This window comes from Cuculus canorus, chromosome Z (assembly GCF_017976375.1).
Source record: "Cuculus canorus isolate bCucCan1 chromosome Z, bCucCan1.pri, whole genome shotgun sequence".
In the NCBI taxonomy this organism is placed as follows: Eukaryota; Metazoa; Chordata; class Aves; order Cuculiformes; family Cuculidae; genus Cuculus; species Cuculus canorus.
This window is the reverse complement of record NC_071441.1, coordinates 18,213,245-18,231,938: the sequence shown is the minus strand read 5'-3', so window position 1 is coordinate 18,231,938 and position 18,694 is coordinate 18,213,245. Positions and strand designations below refer to the sequence as shown.

Genomic DNA, 18,694 nt, shown 5'->3' with positions numbered 1-18,694 from the left:
GACAGTTTCTGAAGCAGAATGCTGTGAGAAACTGTGTCAAAGGCTTTACTGAAGTCCAAGAAGACTACATCCACAGCCTTTCCCCCATCCAGCAGTCGAGTCACTCTGTCATAGAAGGCAATCAGGTTAGTTTGGCAAGACCTGCCTTTCATGAACCCATGTTGACTGGGCCTGATCACCCGGTTCTCTTGCATGTGCTTTATGATAGCACTCAAGATCACCTGTTCCATGACTTTTCCTGGGACTGAAGTCAGACTGACAGGCCTGTAGTTCCCTGGATCGTCCCTTCGACCCTTCTTGTAAATCGGTATAACATTAGCCAGCCTCCTTCAGTCAAGATAGAACTATTCTTCAGAGAGGAACTGTCATTCAATAATAGTAATGATAATAAATAATAATAAAAATAGTAATAGATTTGCATTCCTGAACAATTCACTACCATTTCAGATGAAGCTGATTAAGCTGTGGGCTTTATGCTGCATTTTAGGCGCCTGATTTTTTGATACACACCATATTCCCAGGCTCCTCCTTTGCTTGATGTTGTCTCAAAAGCCTTCAGGGTAAATGAAGGGCTAAATCTGTCCCACAATACCGCACATCTCCAAGGACTTTATGACAACAACAACAACAACAACAACAACAACAAAGCACAAAAGGGTTGAGACATTCACAGTCCCACTTCTTGGCCTGGCCTGCAGAAACAAGGATACAGCATAAAATGATCACTCGTCACTTGAGTGTGAGAGGTCTCACTTCAAAGAGTTTCTAGCAGGCTTCAGATAGTCTTGACAGCTTTTGACTTCAGTGGGACTGCTAGCATGATTCAAAGGCTGAAGGATCCTTCATTGATCCTGTTGTTATCATCAGTCTTCAGAGTGTATAAATTATTGAGTTTGCCCTAGTTAATCTTTTACAGTATAATCTTTGTATTCAGTCAATGCCATAATATTTTAAGTAGATATCAGCTGATGCTATGAATTGCATCAGTTGATACGTACAGTAGTTTCTTGACTTGTCTTGTCTTGGAGTGGTTCATTTGGTCAGTAGACAATCAATGTACTGTTAAAGTGTCCTCAACTAATAGTCTGATTGAATGCTTTTTTATTCTTTTGAAGTAAATAAGTATAAAAGTATCACAGGAAAATTTGTAAACTACAAGCCAGAAAGCCACAAACATCACACAAAGCAAACACTCATAAGGGATATCGCTTCTCTCTACGCTTATCACAAATCAGAAGAGAACGCTACACTACTTCAGTGAAGAGCTACTAAAGATACCAAAAGACTCAATTCAGTCTATCAAAATTAGGCAGCACTAAGCCATTTTTATCTAGAACACAGAACTTTACACCTCACCATGTATTTCAAATGAGATTTTCTCTCCCTCTGGTATATATAGGATAGTATATATAGGATGGTATATATGGGACACCTATATCTGCAATTTGAGGTTCTTTTGTCAGTGAAGTTCACAGAAAAACATTGTCTTGTTCTCTCATTAGGCAACACAAGGCTTTGGTAGAACATGTGGTTCTCCCCTGACTCTGGAATGAAGAGTGCCTCTAATAAAGCCAGACTAAGGAGGCATTCTCTAACTGGCAAACTCTTTTAAGGAACCCAGTAATTTGTGACTTGTGTTGCCGTGTCTTCAAGAAATAAGGCATTGAAGAGCAAACTTGTATTAAAAGCATTGTGAAATAAGAAGACCATAATTATAAAAGTATGCTCGCTTCAGCAGTAGGTCAACAAAACCTCCCTGAAGAAACGCAATACCCTGCTCTACAGAGAAGCAATGGCCAAAAAGGATCAGAGGTACAGTCCTGCATCAAAAGGAGTGGCTTCACTGAAACTCTAAGAAAACTCCTTGATTTTGTCCATGAAAGATTACATTCTTAGCCCATGTAAGTAAAAACTCCAATTTATTCTGGAGCAATTTTATCCACAATGCTCCTGCAGAGCTGTATACAGCAAAGGCACTCAGTTCTGTAACCACAGAGTGGTCAGGCACTTTTCCTGACCTTCTTCTTTACAAAGACTTTATCACCTTTTCCCTACCCGTCTCTCAATGTCTCCAATGGCTTGCTGTCACGCGTTTCTTGTCCATCTGGTGCTTTTTTTTCCTTCTAATCCATGCATCCCAGGAAGCCCCCAAAAGATGGGCTTGTTTTTTTCCCCAGCTATAATGTCTCATACCTATCTTTAAATAATCGTTCTTTACCTTGTCTCAACCTGTCTTGTAGACAGGAGCAGAAATGGAAAATGTAACATTGTTTTGGTTTTGTTGGCATTGTGTAGGTATGTTGTGTTCCACAGATTACTTAGTTACTGCTAAAGCCAAGTTCAGGTAGGAGGCTGGTTGCTAGCTATTCAGCTCTCCTCCTCACAGGAAATTTCCCCTCCTTTTCCCTGGAGAGTCTATAAACAGTCCACATGCAAGGCTTTTGGAGCGGCCACAAAGGCTTCCACCTGGTGGAGATTTTTTAACATGGGATGGTGATACTACATAGCACCACGAAACGTACTTACTGGAAGAGTTGCAACACTCATCATGCACATGGCTTATGCAAGTGCTGTGTATTTGCTTAGGCTTCTTAGTATGGATGACAAAGTGGGTAGTTCTAGGACGTGGGATGCCTCTTTGCATGGGAAAAAGAAGCCAGTGAATCTGGAGGGCAGAAATATGTTTAGTTTTGGGAGGGGATAGAGAAGGGACTAAGCCAAGTACTACAGATTTGCTTAACCTGAAATGGTCCTGGATTCTACCACGTATCTTTTGATCACTAAGAAGCTGTTGATTAATGCTGGTTTCAAGTTTGTGGTATGGTAAGTGATGTTTAGCCACGATGTGAGGAGCAACGTGGGGAGACAACGTGTTGTGCTGACGAATGCCATTAAAATAGCATCATGAATATGAACTGCTAACTCATTCAGCAATTCTCTCAACTTCCACAAGCTCTAAATAAAGAGTCAGGAGGAACACAAACAAGCAAACAAACAAACCAGCCAGAGCAAGTGGGAAGATGAGAATAAAAGCCACAAGTAGTTGCATAGAAGCCAGAAATCTCAAGAACGATGATTTATAAATTCCCAGTAATACTGCTATTTGAGCACCCTCTAGTGGTACCTGGTTGAGAACAAACAGCTCCAGAGATGAACATGTGATCTCACAGAAGGAAGAAAAAACAAGCAGAAGCCATAGTGTCTCATCGACTTTGTTCAAACAATAGACCACTGTATGTGTGTTTCCATTAGGAAGACAGGGAAGTAATTCAACACTTAAAAATAATTTAATTATTTATCTCCTGGCATTGTGTTCCCAGTATTTCCTAAATTTTCAAGTCATCCAACTGGTTAGAGGCTTCTGTTTATTTATAAGTATTATAAAGATGTTTTAAACTCATTTTCTTTGGAATGAAAGAGTAGATTCAAATGAAAAACAGTAAGCCAGTATAATAATACAGAGGAAATACATGGAGAGAACAGAAGTCAATTCAACTGATTTCTAACCCCGGTGGTACCAAGGTATATTTTAACTTAATTCCAGATACATACAGAACATTTTTGGTTTGAAGACAAGGCTATTCAGTATTTCACACTTGGAAAAGGAGTGGAGACTCACCTACTCATGCAGCATTGGTGAGGCTGCACCTTAAATACCGTATTTAACTATAGGCCCCTCACTACAAATCAGATGTTAAGGTGCTGGAACATGTCCAGAGAAGGGCAAAGAAGCTGGTGAAAGGGCTGGAGAACAAATCTTATGAGGAGCGGCTGAGGGAACTGGGGTTGTTTAGCCTGAAGAAAAGGAGGCTGAGGGCTTGTCTATAACTACCTGAAAGAAGGTTGTAGTGAAGTGGTGTTGGTCTCTTCGCCCAAGTGACAGGTGATAGGACGAGGGGAAATGGCTTCAAGTTGCACTATGGAGATTCAGATTAGACATCAGGAAAAATTTCTTCACTGAAAGGGTTATCAGGCACTGGAATGGGCTGCCCAAGGAAGTGGTTGAGTCACCATTCCTGGAGGTATTTAAAAGATGGATAGATGAAGTGCTCAGGGAGATGGTTTTCTAGTAGACAGGTATGGTTGGACTCAATGATCTCAACAGGCCTTCACCAACCGAGCCTTTCTATGATTCTATGATTCTATGATTTCTGGATCCCCCAGACATAACTCCTGGAGGCTTTGTCATAGTGAAGCTACTTGTTATCAGGAAGCGTTGAGCTGTTGGTGCCATTCAAAACTTGAGCTCTTATGGTCTCCTACCACAGGAGGCTGCTCCTCTGTGGCAGCACTGTCCTACACAAAGTCGACAGCTTCAAGGAAGATAGCTATCTGTAACTATGGGCAAGCTTAACACCCTGGAGCATCAAATCAATCCTCTAGGAGGGCTGAGGCTCCTTGAAGAAAGGTAGGACCATAGATAAGGCCCCTTGAAGCTGAGATATCAGTCTTCAATACCTGTATCACAAGTAACGGGATTTGGGCAGCAGTAACAAAAAATGGCAGCTTCAGGAGAGGAAAGGCAGCTGTGTCAGACTGCATCCCCAAGGGCTTCTGGCCTGTGTGAGGACATATGAGTGGGGCACATCTCTAGTAAATCACATGGCTGAAGACAACACTTACCCTTAAGAGGCGTTGTCCTTAGTGCTGGGACTCATGCCTCCACCCTCTCTTTTTATTTTTTTTTCTATGGGAATAGTGGAAAACATACTCTACCTCTACCACACTTTACCTAACTGAGCTTCCCACACCAGAAAAAGAATTGTCAATGAATACTGTTGATTCCTACAGAAAATAGATGTGTTCTCAGGGATATGACTCAACAAGAGAAAATTGAGAAGATATTATGTCCTGTATGAAATGCATGGAGGACAATTACTCTCTTAAGTAATTAAAAAAATCCTGAGTAAAATATGACCCTAAAACTGTCTTCACCTTGGAAGATGGAAATCTAAATTCCGGAATATTTCAGGCATTTCTAAAAGTCTTGTGGCCTGACTATTGTTTGGAGTTGTGGATACAGCCATGACCCACAAAAAATGCATATTTCATCCTAACCAGTCATCTACTGAGTGAAAAATCAAAGTGAGGAACCCAGAAAATATGTCTAGTTTCCAGTTATGTTACTTTTTCATCTTCTTCTTGCATACGTGAAAGAAAAAATTTTTTTCTTGATAAGAATATAAGCAACACCGCAAGAAAGGTCATTTGAAATCTTTGGTGGAGCATGTATTTGAGAAATACAAGCAGAAAAAAAAGTCTTCATTACAGTTAATTACAGTTAAAATGGATTTGGAAGAGAAACTGCTCACATTTTAAAGGCGGCCATGAAAAAAATATAATGAGAGCCAGACCCTGATCCACATTCCTCCTGGTTTGCATTGGTGTAACCCTGCTGCCTTCACAATAGTTTCTGTTCCTTTATGCTCCTCTGAGTGAGGTAAGAATCAGGTCCATAGCCTACCTTCCTACCCTTGCCATGATGATGATGATAACGATAATGAAAAAATTAATGGACCTGGAGTCAGTATTAAAAATTGCTTGTACCTAATACTAATTTTCCTCATGGCTGTGAAGCCCTCTTTTTGACGAGAAGGAAAACAGAACAGTTACCAGCTGTTCACATAATGACGAACACTAATAAGGGACGACATGCATGTTAATGAGCTGGGGGAAGGGAATCAGAGGGAGCACTCATCAGTGTGCAGCTGTAAGTGCAAATCCTTCCTCTGAGTATTTTAGAAATCTGATGGCATGTCATGCTGGCAAATAGGCTTGAGACTAAAGTGAGCCCCAGACAAGGAAAACAGCACTTCCAGAATCTGTGTCCAGCCCTGGCCAGGTGAATATCAGCCTGTGTTTCACCATGTTGTTAATAGTATGAGGACAGGTATTTTCACCAGATGTGACATCTTCTAAAAAATTGTTATTGCAGTCACAAATGAACAGTCAAACACAGATGACCTCATGGGTCCAGCAGAAAATAATAAGAGAAGAAAGAAAGAGACAAGTGGATGACAGCTTGGGGAGAGAACAACTATGCCCTTTATAATCACTGGTCTGTACTCCACAAACAAGTTGAAGCTTAAAGGCTTGCCTGCATGCAGAATTGTAGGGTCTTCTTTCAAAGTGTGGTTTAAAACCTGATGTAGCTGATTTATTGTGAAAGCCAGTGAAAGTCGGTCTTCCCTTAGTTTAAACCCAACTTATTTTCATTAGATTTAGGCCAGACAAGCACATACTTATGCTGAAATATGCCATTCAGGCCAAAGTAAGCTCTGCATACAGGCTTACAGTGCTCTAACTAACCCAGCTCTATTCCAGCCAGAAAGGACCCAAACCTTGTAAAGGCAATGGACTTCAGCCTACCATAGGTAGCCACTGCTTGTATTTCACTTCCCCACAGCTTTCTGTAAACAGTCTGAAGGGGTGTTGGAGGATCTTGGGGGATCTCGGCAACATGAATCCTGGCAGCTTTATTAGAAAATAGATTTGTTCAATTTGTTCACCCTGACGAATCTTAAAAGGCTAATCATCAAAACTGAGCAATGTCAAAGAGTAGGTTTGGAGTCCTGTTCAAAAAGAAAATCTTGCTCCAGGGCTTTTGACCTGCTGAGGATTGCTTGGCCACGTCCATGGGCTAATCCACAGATCTACAGATTATAGCTCTACGTAGAAGCAAGACTGCCAATATGAAACAGTGGTATAAAACTTAAAAGGTGGTGTAAAAGCAAACACCTGGAGCTAAGCTGATTTACAGCAGCTAAAAATGCCTTTGGGGTTTTTGATGTGTAAGTAGTCTTTACAAAAGGGTTAACATTTCATGGAAGAATGCTCACTTACTAGATTTTCCTTCTCAGTAATATATGTAACGCTTAAATCAGTTCTGCAAGTTGTTATATCAACCTCTGGATTGGGCTGAGATTGAAGACAGGTTGCTGGGAACACGTTCTTTGCTGATTAATATGAAGATAGAGGGCTTTTTGCCTTATTTCAAAGAGGAGACTGAAGAGAAACATTTACCATTCTAGCTTTGTTTGTACAGGAAAACATATCCTGCACAGCAGTCAGCACTTCTCAGCAGGAAAAGCTGAGAACAAGAACACGGACAGATATGAAATCGAAGAAAAAATGGAGAACACGATCAAGGGAGATAAATTAGAAAAATAATTTAGAAAAACTCAATTTCCTAGCAAGTTCCCGTTACTTTCAGAGAATGCACTGAAAGGAAATGCAAAACAAGGAGTCTGACTCCATTAAAATGCAAAGTTTGCACAGCATGGAAGCCAGTGAAATCATATGAATTCATTTAACTCTGAAAAAGTCTTCGGAAAAGTAAAAACTTCTGTTGTTTTTGCAAATGGCTGTAATGGCTGAGCTTGAGAGATGTAGCAACATCAGAACAAAGTGCAAAGTTAAAAAAAAAACCCAAATGCAAGTGTTTTAAAATTTACCGTTGAGGGTAGAGAGTGCTTCTAGAGGTGAACTGAGCTGTTGCCTATCTGACCTAGAAGTTGATCCCTACCTGAGTAGATCCAACAACATTGCTAGGTTACTCCTCAACGTGTTCCCTGCAACGCTACACAGCAGGGAGGACAGAGTGGAAAGAAACTCCTGAAGATAGTCCCTGGCTGCCTTCTTGAAGGCAGGACCTGGTACCAGTTGAGGAACTGTTGGGGACAGCTGTCTAGCTTGCTGTTATAGACTTGCACTCTGCCTGGAAATTTCATGGCACTGGCTTATGGAAGGCTAACATTTTAAAAACTCAGGCATCTTTTGCTGCATATTAGACTCGTTTTGTTCCCTCACAGATACGGCAGATAACTGGTTACCATCCTCTTCAACACCAAGTCGTTGTCCATGTCCTATTCACTCTTCCTTTTTTTTTTTTTAGGACAAACTAACCATTATTCAGCACAACCTCCAGACTGTTTTACAGTCCCCTAGTCTTTCTTGCTATGGTCCTCCAGATTACTTCCAGTTTCTCGCATGGTACAAGGTAGTGGGGATGCACTGAAAAAGAAGTTTCTGAAGGCCAAATTAATGCTTAGGCTGTTCAGATGAAACTATAAATAATCAGGAAACCTACTGCCATTCACCTGGTGAAATCAGCCTTTACAGAATTTCTAGAACTCTTCCCATATGCAGGGCAAGGGCTTTGGTTCTGCAGAAGCATAAAGACAGAGATGTATAAGTCATGCTTCCAACCTGAGAAAACCCAGGTCTCTTGTCCCACTGATCATCAGTCAGTCAAGCAGCTGCATTTTCAACTCCCACTGCAATTACAGAGAGTGTTGAAGCACTAGAAAGGTTAGAACAGACTCTCTGCACCCCTTCAGTCTACCTCTAGCATAGCTCATGTCAGGCCAGCACAGAAATCTCTCCTGTACCTGGAAGATGTTGTGAAGGTGCACTCCTCTGTGCTATTGCTCTGATCATAATCCCTACTGATGTCACTGCCACACAGGAACAAGGCAATGGTATGCCAGCACACAACTACTGCATGACCACTTCTGACAAGAAGCAACAATGAAAAGCACAGAGAAATTTAAGTGCAGGGGAAATTTATCTGTTTGGAGCTGCAATTCTCATGGTTGGTATTTGGTAAAATTACTTCTATGTGTGCTGCAAAGCTTATGGAAATATTAACATCCCAAGATCTTAGATTTTCACCTCTTTTGGAAGACTGCAGCACAGTGAGACACTCACCAGAGTCTTCAAGGGTTGGTTTTTGAGCTTCAAAGCACTAAAGTGTGTTGATTAACTTTAAATACATGAATAACCAACAGGACAGCCAATATGGCTTCACTAAGGGCAAATAAGGCCTGAGGATTTTGGTGGCCTTCTACAACAGGGTTACAGTATTAGTAGACAAGGACTTGTGCAAAGCATTTGGTACTGTCCTGCACAACATTCTTGTCTCTAAAAAGGAGAGACCTGAATTTGATGGGCAGATCCCTCAGTGGAAAAGGCATTGGGTGAACAGTCATCCTTTAAGAGATGCAGTCAACGGCTCGATGTCTGAGTAGAGACCAGTGGTAAGTGGTGAGCCTAAGGGTCTGTGTTCATGCTAGGATTATTTATCATCTTTGTCAGGGATGTGGGCAGGGGGATTGAGTGCACCCACAGCAAGTTTGCAGGAGACACAAGCCGAGTTGTGCAGTTGATAGTCTAGAGAGAAGGGATGATATCCAGAGGGACCTTGAACAGGCTTGGGATGTGGGCCCATGTGCACTGCATGAAGTTTAACAAGTCTACACGTAAGATCCTGTACCTGGGTCAGGGTAACCTGAAACATAGATACAAGATGTGTAATGAGTGGATTGAGAGCAGGCCTGTGGAGAAGGACTTAAGGGTACTCATGAATAAAAAACTGTGTATGAGCCAGCAATTGTGCTCACAGCCCAGAAAACCAATCATATCCTGTGCTGCACCAAAAGAAGTGGGGCCAGCAGGTTGAGGGAGGTGATTCCGCTTCTCTACTCTGCTCCTGTGAGACCTCACCTGGAGCTCTGAGTCCAGCTCTGGAGTCCTCAGCAGAGGAAAGACATAAACTTGCTTGAGTGGGTGAGGAGGAGGACCACAAAGATGATCAGGAGGCTGGAGCACCCTCCCTATGAGAAAAGGCTAAGTGATTTGGGGTTGTTGAATCTAGAGAAGAGAAGGCTCCAGGAAGACCTTATAGTAGCCTTCCTATACTTCAGGAGAGCCTATAGAAAAGATTGAGAAGGGCTCTTTATCAGGGAGTGCAGTGATAGGATGATGGGTAATGATTTTAAACTGAAAAAGGGGAGATTTAGATTAGATATTAGGAAGATTTTTTTTTACTGTGAGGGTGGCGAGGCACTGGAACAGGTTGGCCAGAGCTGTGGATACCCTCTCCCTGGAATTGTTGAAGGCCAGGCTGGATGGGTTTTTGAGGAACCTGATCTAGTTGAAGGTGGAAATCAAGAAAGAGTAATTTATTCAGCTGTTGGCATCACTTGCTGTGGCTTCTTCAGCACCATGTTCACCAACTAGTTTTAACTGCATGGCTGTGGCTTCGTTGGTGCAGTCCAAGTAGCATGGGAATTGTAATGATGAAAAGAAGGGATTGTCCATGGGAGAGCATGGGATTCTTGGTGCAGGCCAGAAGATGTGAAAAGAAGGTATGAAGGGGGAAATTTAAGAGAAAAATCTGATTCAGCTGCTTGCTAAGTAAGCACATTCCCTCCTGTGCAATAAAAGCTGTAGAGGGACTTTGGAAGTAAGGACGCATGAGAATATAATTATACATTAAATCATGAAGCAAGAAAACTGTATTGGAACAACACTGTTAGCATCATGCAGTTAAGCATTCAACAGCTGGAAATTCTGCTAAGTGTTCAGGCAACTGTAGTTCTCGAATTTCTGCAACACTTGAAGGCCTGACTACAATGTTAACAACATACACTTCATGTTGATTTTGTGTGTGATAAAAGTATCAGTGTGTACAGTCACATTCTGGTTACTAACTGCCATTCTGAGGATCTAGGGCTAGCGAGCCATTTATCTTTTTATTAATACCAGTGTAAATTCCAAGTAACTGCACTGAACTCAGAGGCACTGTCATAAAAAAAAAAGATGCAAGCATCAATGAAATAATATCCTATTCTTACACCATCAACAGAAACTTAAAGTAGCAAGTAGCTGATGAAAGATATCACTTGAAAGCCTAAAGTGAAGACTGGTGTCTTCACTTTGAAGAAAATGATTTTTTGTTCTAAATGAGCCTTGTAGATTCCAAAATACACTTTGTAAAATCATCGCTAATTGTCAGATGATTGAGTCACTCAAACTAAAGACAGTAAAAAATCATGTTACCGCAGCTGTCAAAAGTTATGGATTTTAAGGCTTTAGACTATTTTTAATGACATGTAAAAGAATATAAACAACATAATTACTCAAATGAGAAATGTGCAATCTGAAATACGCAGTGTTTTGAAAATAAGCAAGCATCCTGACACCTGTAACATTGTTGCAATTTGGACAGGCTATGATTACACCAACTATTAGTGCAGCTGTCACCTGAAACCATGAATACAAGCAAGCAGAGGGTAAATGCTTCATTGAGGTGAGCAGAAGTACCAGAACTTCTAAATGGATGACAATGGAAAGATCTTGCTTGACTAATTGCCGTGGTGCCACACAGAGTTTGGCTGGAAGATGGTACTGTGAAAACGGAACACATTTCTCAGTTTGTGGTTGTGTTATTTTCCAAAACTCCTGTTTAATATTCACCACAAAGACTCATCACGTGCTTGTTGTTCTTGCAGCTTAACCTTTTATGGGTCATGAATCCAAACCTGAAAGAGAGCTAGAAAAGGGTAGGCTGGACAGCAGATTGTTTCTTTCTGTTAAGTCTTAAATGGCCCACTCTTCTTGGGCTTGTTCATTTTATCGCTGCCATTAGTTCAAGACTTCTTTCTGCTTGTCTAGATATGTCTATGGCTCCCACCCCTGTAGTATAACAGTTCTCACTGCACTTCCTGTGGCAATCCCAGAACTGCAAAGCAATTGAGGTTGGCAGAGACCTCTGGGGGTCACCAACCACCTGCTGAAGGAAAGCCAACTAGACTCAGCTGCTCAAGACGGTGTCTAGACGGCTTTGAGTATCTCTAAAGAGGGAGAGAAAACAAGTATTATTATTCCTATTGTGCAGATAAAGAATCAGACAGAAAAATTAGGCGTTTGCCAAAGAAGTTAAGGAACTGCAATTGTGATTCACACTAAGCTTTACCAGACATCACTGGGCACTTGAAAGACTATTCCTGCCTGGTGGTGGTATCCGGTTACCTGGCTTAATTAGACACAGCCACATTCTTTCCCATTCTTTACAACCTCAACCTTGTCAAAATTCCTTACTTAAGCACAAGTATCCAGGCACAGGAGAGCTAAAAGTTATTATTCAGGATAATCCTACATTTTAGTTCTAAAATCACAAAATCTATACACAATATTCAAATATATAATAGATTAGCAACTTATAACAAAGCGTTTCTTCCTTCACAAGGCTGGAGCGGTTAGAGGAGGAAAAGGAGCAGCAGCATGAGGAAGAGGAGGAGGAGCAGGAGCAGAAGCAGTAGGAGCAGAGGCAGGAAGAGGAGCAGCAGGAGGTGCAGCAGCAGGAGGAGAAGCAGGAGAAAGAGGCGGAGGGGCGGGAGGGGCGGAGGGGCAGGAAGAGCAGGAGGAACAGAAGCAGGAAAAACGGAAGCAGGAGGAGGAGCAGAAGCAGCAGGAGCAGAGGCCAGAGGAGGAGCAGAGGCAGGAGTAGCAGGAGTAGCAGAAGCAGGAGGAGGAGGGGGAGCAGCAGCAGAGGCAGCAGCCGCGGGGCGGGGCGTGCTGCCCGCGCTCCTCCCTGGGCACCGCCTCGCGGCCGCTGCGAGACGGAACAAGATGGCGGCGGGCGGGACACCGCGGTCTGAGCCGCGGGCGGCGCTGGGGCAGCGCGGGGCGCTCCGGGCCGGCCGAGGGACTGACGGGAAAGGCTGATGAAACACGGGTAAGGCAGCGAGTAGGGGAGGAAAGCATCCCGCATTCTGCGGTTACAAAGATTTGCAGCGCCTATGAGTCCATATAGAACAGAATCTGTTGGCGTGCACACTTAAATAGAATCACAGAATGGTTTCGGTTGGAAGGGACCTTAAAGATCATCCAGTTCCAACCCCCCTGCCATGGGCAGGGACACTTCCCAGCAGATCAGGCTGCCCAAGGCCCCATCCAGCCTGGCCTTGAACACCTCCAGGGATGGGGCAGCCACAGCTTCCCTGGGCAACCTGTGCCAGTGCCTCATCACTCTCATTGTGAAGGAATTCTCCTTATGTCCATCCTAAATCTGCCCCTCTCCAGTTTATACCCATTGCCCCCAGTCCTATCACCACAAGCCTTTGTAAAACGTCCCTTCCTCAGCTTTCCTGTAGCCCCTTGCGGTACTGGAAGGTCGCTAAGGTTTCCTCTGAGCATTCTCTTATCCAGGATGAACAAGCCCAACTCCCTCAGCCCGTCCTTGTATGGAAGGTGCTCCAGCCCTTGGATCCTCTCTGTAGCCCTCATCTGGACCCGTTCCAACAGTTCCATATCCTTCTTACGTTGAGGTTGCCAGAACTGGACACAATACTTCAGATGAGGTCTCATAAGAGCGGAATAGAGGGGCAGAACCACCTCCCTTGCCCTGCTGGCCACGCTTCTTTTGATGCAGTCCAGGACAAGGTTGGCCTTTGGGCTGCAAGTGCATATTGCTGGCTCATGTTGAGTTTCTCATCGACCAGCACCCCTAAGTCCTTCTCTGCAGGGCTGCTCTCAATCACATCATCCCCCATCCTGTATTGAAAGCGAGGATTGCCCCAACCCAGGTGTAGGACTTTGCATTTCACCTTCTTGAACCTCATGAGGTTCTCAGAGGCCCACTTCTCCAGCCTGTCCAATACATCTTGTTCATAAGAGGATGCCGTGTTTGCGATCTTCTGCTGCTGCTAGAAATTGCTGTCTGCTGGCTGAAAGCTCCCGTTGGGTACACTTCAAACAACCAGCTGCAGCTGCAAAGGGTCTGTTCTTGTGAGAACAGGACCTCCTGTTTCACCAGTGGTATGGTTTGTAAAAATATTTCACACGTATGCTATAGTTCGGAACCATTGTAGGAACGGGCTTAGTCCAGTGGCCCTACTGGTGTTTAGCACAGAGCAGAACATGCCTACTCTTCTTAATTTATTGTAAATTCCAGAAAAGTTTTGAAAGTTGGTGCTTTGCAAAATTCACTGTTAGGACTACAGAAACCTGTTCACGTAAACTGATGAATGTAATATTACTCTTAGCAGTTTTAAAAATAAATATTCACTAGCAATATTTATATGTGTACACAGTAAACTAAAACTGTTGACTCTGGATATATAAAAAGCCACTTTAAGTGATGAATATTAAGTAGTTAGCAGGGTGGATGGAGGTCTGAGAAGGTAAGACAGTTAAACGTTATGCTGTATCTTACTGGTTATAGCCTCCAAAATTATAATAGTGCAATGGCAACTCATGTTCCCCTCCTGACATGAGGGAAAGCAATACTGCATTTGCACATAAGGCTTGCACACCACTGGTAGCTTTCACCTAACTTGTTTGTACTTAAAACTTTTTAAGAGGTCACTCAAGTAGGGGATGAAAAGCCCTATTTAGCTCAATACAAGTATTCCTACTCAATAAAGACACACTACTACTCCATGAGGATTAGTCAGACATTATTTTCAGTTGTTTTGTTAACAATGCTGGGTGTATTAATGGTACTGCTTTTTCCACTTTCCTAGGCAGCATCAAGAGGCAACAACACTGGTCACACCAACACCAAACTGAGACTCAACCACAACCCTTTATATGGAATTGTTTGTTGAAAGAGCAAGCTGCAGTACTGAAAGCAGTCACTGCTTGACTGCATGAGACCATATCTCTCAGAGGGCAAATGATGTCTTCAAAAAGTTTAAGTCCTTTCAAGTTTTGTCTTCCTAAGGCAAAAATAAAACAGTGACTGACTTTTCGTTGATCTGTTACTTTAATGACTGGGGAGAGGGAAAGCTAAGGTTCCTGCTTGGGTATGTACAAGATGTTTGCTTTCCCTTCAGATTAAGGTCTGTAGCTTGATTTACTATGAAGTCCACAGAGGTCAGCAAAAACTTTATTTTAGCATACTGTGTTTTTCTTCCTCTTAGTAGCAGAAGTGCCTTTTTAGATATGTTGTGAACTAAAACTTAACATAGCTGTTGCAAACAGAAGAGTTTCCACAGCTGAGAACATCGATATAAAGGATTGCAACAGCAAAGTAAGCCAACAATTCATACCTATTACTAACCCGGTAAAAAAATAACTGCTTACACAGGCAAACAGTGAGCTGATTTTAATTAAATTAAGCAATACTGCTGCAGGCACTTAGAATGCTCAAAACTGTGTCTTCCGCTCTATACTACTACAGTAGGGTGTGCTTCAGGTTGTTAAACACATTTGTGTGCTTTAATTATTTAAATAACTTTGATTGAATATATTGTATGAGTCTAAAGAGAAGATAAAATAGCTAGCAACTTGTCCTGGTTTTACTCAACAGTGCTTGACAGTTGACTGTGAGAGACTACCAAGTTTCCTTTACTTGGACAAGTATCAGAACTTTAACTTGACTGACACAAGATTTTTTTTTCATGTTACGGGAACACTCCTATCCACCATATGCACAAGACAGTATTGAGAAGCACACTGCTTAAATTGACAATGATTTATTGTGTTTAGGAACATTCAGTAAATACCAAGCTTTTTAGCTTCAGTTTGGCAATACTTCCCCACCAAAAATCGGTTCATTCGTTGGGTTTCTTTCTGGCATAATCTCCATTGCCAGCAATGGATGTCTCAGAACAAGAAGTTAATAAATAATACACACAGACAGCAGTTTTCTAAACATACCTCCTCTTTTAAAGGCATGATACGTCTTTACTAAACAAATCGCAAGTTCTTCACAGAAGAAAATTTTGCTACAAGTCATCTCTGAACATTGTTTTCTTTACCAATGCTGGTAGTTTATTTAACAGTATTTACTTTTGAGCAGTACTGATGAATCATTTAAAACCAAAGTTTTTTTCTCCCCCGTAGGGTAAGCTGGGTCATGTAGCTACTACTGAATTTGCATTTAGTACTGAATTTGAATGGTGTACCTCTTGCTGAGGTTATCATGGCAATCATGAATAAACATACAAGAGAGGAAAATGCAATATGATACTCTAGTAGTGGGGGCCCGGAGGATTTTCTTTTTTCTACTTTTTTTGGTTTGTTGCAGCTTGCCTTTAAAGCACTATTCAAATGTTAAAGCTGTCATATTTAACGTATGTTTTATGTGACTTTCCATGAAGAATTATGTTAAAAACACAACTGAAGAAACTTCCTGCTCATGATGAGAATCACTTTCAAGTACTTGTATTTGAATATCCCCCTAAATTCCACTCATTTCTTATTAACTTACTAAAAATGTGTTTTAGAAAAGCATGAAAACTACAGAAAATCAATTAACATAGAGTTACTCTTGCATAATTTTTTTTCCACAACTGTGTTTTACATATCACCAAACTTCTGCTTTAGCAAAAGAAAAAAGAATAAAAATAAATTCTCTCCCAACTATTTACACACAGGAATTACCCTGCTGTGGGACCAGATACTTTACTCTACAGTCCCTCTAATCCAAGGCATTATCTTAGGTGTGTCCTTTTGTGATTTAGGTTCTTGGAAGTTTTCAGCAAACCTTTCTCTTGCTTTATCCCAGTTCTTTTTATTCTTGCTCTGGATGATCTGAACATCTTCAATTGAGGTTGATCTACTGGTACCCAAACCTGCATGCATCTTGTGTAACTGAACGTGGATCTGTCAAATGCATTAAATATTATTGTTACTTCAAGTTAGGTATTCTAAATACTTCAAATCATATTTTGTAATAATAATTCCACCCCTCCTCCCCATGTGCTTGTCTTGAAGGCTCCAGTATACCTAGATTATACATAGACATTTAAAGTACTGTTAAAAAGATGCATCAAATCACCATCTCTACAGCTGCGATCTACAGTGCTGAATGATGTAACTGCCACTACCATTACTGTGAAGTGCTCAAGTGGATAGTGTATAATCCCTGTGCTGGTTAGTTCAAAACCAGAAGGTATGGTGTGGCTGTGAGCAGCACTTCTGACAAAAGACAACACATCTCTGGTGAAAAAACGGGGTTAATATGGCCCCATACAAGCCCAGAACTTCGTGGCTAGGCTGACTTCAGCCAGCCCACTAACTTTTCCTCTCTCATGGCCTGTCATCTAGCTTGGTCTTTGTGCTACATCAGCCTCAGGGAAAGTGAAGGAGCCTACCATAAGCCCATTTTGAATCCACATCACTTAAAATTATTTCAATCTTCCTCCAAACTTCGTATTTAAATAGGAGACTATTAATTCAATGCTAGAAGCTGTCTGCTCCCTTGCTTAGTTTCCTAACACAGAAATATTACTGGCATTTTCTACCGAAGGGACAAAATAATGGAGAAATTTGAAAATACTTCATTAATAAAGTGAAAAATGATTTGGTGTTAGCCCTACTGAGATTATTCCTCCTTAACTAGGATTTATTTTGAAATGTTTCAAGTGAACAGTGGCTTACAATTAAGTATTTTTAACTGCAAATACACTTCTGTTCTTTTTTGCACCAAGGAAAAACCAAAGGGACCTACCGGATCCTTCATACCACCACCATCCTTGCCCAGGCCTTCCCCTTTCTTCCATCCCATTTTCTCCAACATTTTATGTCCTTTGTTGCTGTTGCTGATTTCACTTTGAAGAAAGTTTAAGATAACTGATAAGCAAAAGTTAATTCAGAGTATGCTCTCTACTCAAATATGGAAGGACAGTAATTGGCATGCATATGCAAATCCAGAACTATTACGCTGTTGCTACTTCATTGAAGAGTTACCCATCCAGATGACCCTAGTGCTACCTTTTGCAAGTTCTTCCATGAATATCTTTGGTTACCAAAGTTATTTCAAGCTTCTGGTCAACACTAATCTTCTCAAAACTCCTTCTGAACTAGGTGCTTACCTAGAGGTACAGCATGAGTGGGAATTGACTGCAGTAGGGAAAAACCAGTATCACTACCTTACCACTAAATCATCCTAATGCATATATTTCAGTGTCTCACACTTCCTTTTACTTACTTGCAACCACCTACAAGTTCATATTTCTTAACAAAAACACACCAAAAAGTAACTACAGGAGCAAAGGACTAATTAAAGAGGAAAATTAAAGTTAAGTGTCGTTTAAGAAGTATGTAAATGCATATTCTACAACAGGGTGGATATTGATAATGAAAGAAACTACAGGTGAAAAAAAAATGCCTCTACTATTAGTGGGACTGGACAGAAAAAACAGAAATAGAGAGAGACACTTGAACACCAGACATTATTGAACGTGTCAGTAGTACAGCTGGGGAGTTCCTTGGTTTTCTGAGTTAGTGAGAAGTGATCTAAGCACCCTTACTGCCAAGATGAATTTTGTATGGAAGGTGAGGAGTTAATAAAAAGAGCATATGAACTGGGAAATGAGCATAGCTTACTATTTTCTAGCTCTCCTAACGCATTATATGCAGGGAATTCATACATATGTAACAATATGTATCCTGGTGACTAATTGATACTTTATAATATTTTTTAAATATTCCTTAGAGAATGACAAAGAGGATTCCATCCCTTGCCCCCCAAAAAACTTACACATGAACAGAAGCTGGACTGTCATCTCTCTGGAAGGTTCCTTCACTTCCAATGGTCTCCCTGCGTTTTCCTGCTCTGTCTTTGTACTTCGGATTCTTCACTGCTTTGTTGTCTTCATACTCTGTGTTCTTTATAAGCAGATTAAATTCCATTAAGAGAAGTGGGCTTTAAATTTTTTATTTTTGATAACTTCTTTTGCTTGTCTCCAAAACTCAGGCTGCTTCAGCCTATTTCATTAATTCCAAATCCTCTAACAAACAACTATAGTTCTCATTTAGTAGTTCTTTTATCTCACAGTCATACCTTGTAAAGCGTATTATTACCATTATCACATAATATTGTGATATTACCAAAGTCATGAATTTCACAGAGGCTGAAACAAATTAACAGATTCTCTTGAATTTTCTCTTAGTATAAAGA

The 18,694-nt window shown here is 41.3% G+C and overlaps 1 protein-coding gene, 1 long non-coding RNA gene and 1 other non-coding gene across 5 annotated transcripts in view; 2 read left to right on the top strand and 1 right to left on the bottom strand.

Moving 5' to 3' along the window:
* The first annotated feature begins 12,224 nt into the window (after positions 1 to 12,224).
* The window catches only part of LOC128850397 (uncharacterized), a 10,250-nt gene continuing 3,780 nt past the window's right edge, over positions 12,225 to 18,694 (top strand). Inside the window, exons 1-3 of one of the 2 annotated variants that reach the window (XR_008447801.1) lie at positions 12,225 to 12,520; positions 14,310 to 14,591; positions 18,230 to 18,353. This is a non-coding gene — a long non-coding RNA (uncharacterized LOC128850397). Of the gene's footprint in view, positions 12,521 to 14,309; positions 14,592 to 18,229; positions 18,354 to 18,694 lie in introns of those variants that run through there. The other variant, XR_008447800.1, reaches the window with a different exon arrangement.
* Positions 13,953 to 14,081, top strand: LOC128850570 (small nucleolar RNA SNORA47). The gene has a single exon (XR_008448018.1). It is a non-coding gene; the product is annotated as a small nucleolar RNA SNORA47 (small nucleolar RNA).
* Positions 15,315 to 18,694, bottom strand: part of AGGF1 (angiogenic factor with G-patch and FHA domains 1) — a 26,729-nt gene continuing 23,349 nt past the window's right edge. Inside the window, exons 12-14 of one of the 2 annotated variants that reach the window (XM_054054361.1) lie at positions 18,275 to 18,402; positions 17,243 to 17,342; positions 15,315 to 16,395 (exon numbers count right to left, since the gene is read on the bottom strand). In XM_054054361.1, coding sequence (XP_053910336.1) covers positions 16,195 to 16,395; positions 17,243 to 17,342; positions 18,275 to 18,402 — 429 coding nt within the window. In that variant the 3' untranslated portion in view covers positions 15,315 to 16,194. The remainder of the gene's footprint in view (positions 16,396 to 17,242; positions 17,343 to 18,274; positions 18,403 to 18,694) is intronic. The other variant, XM_054054360.1, reaches the window with a different exon arrangement.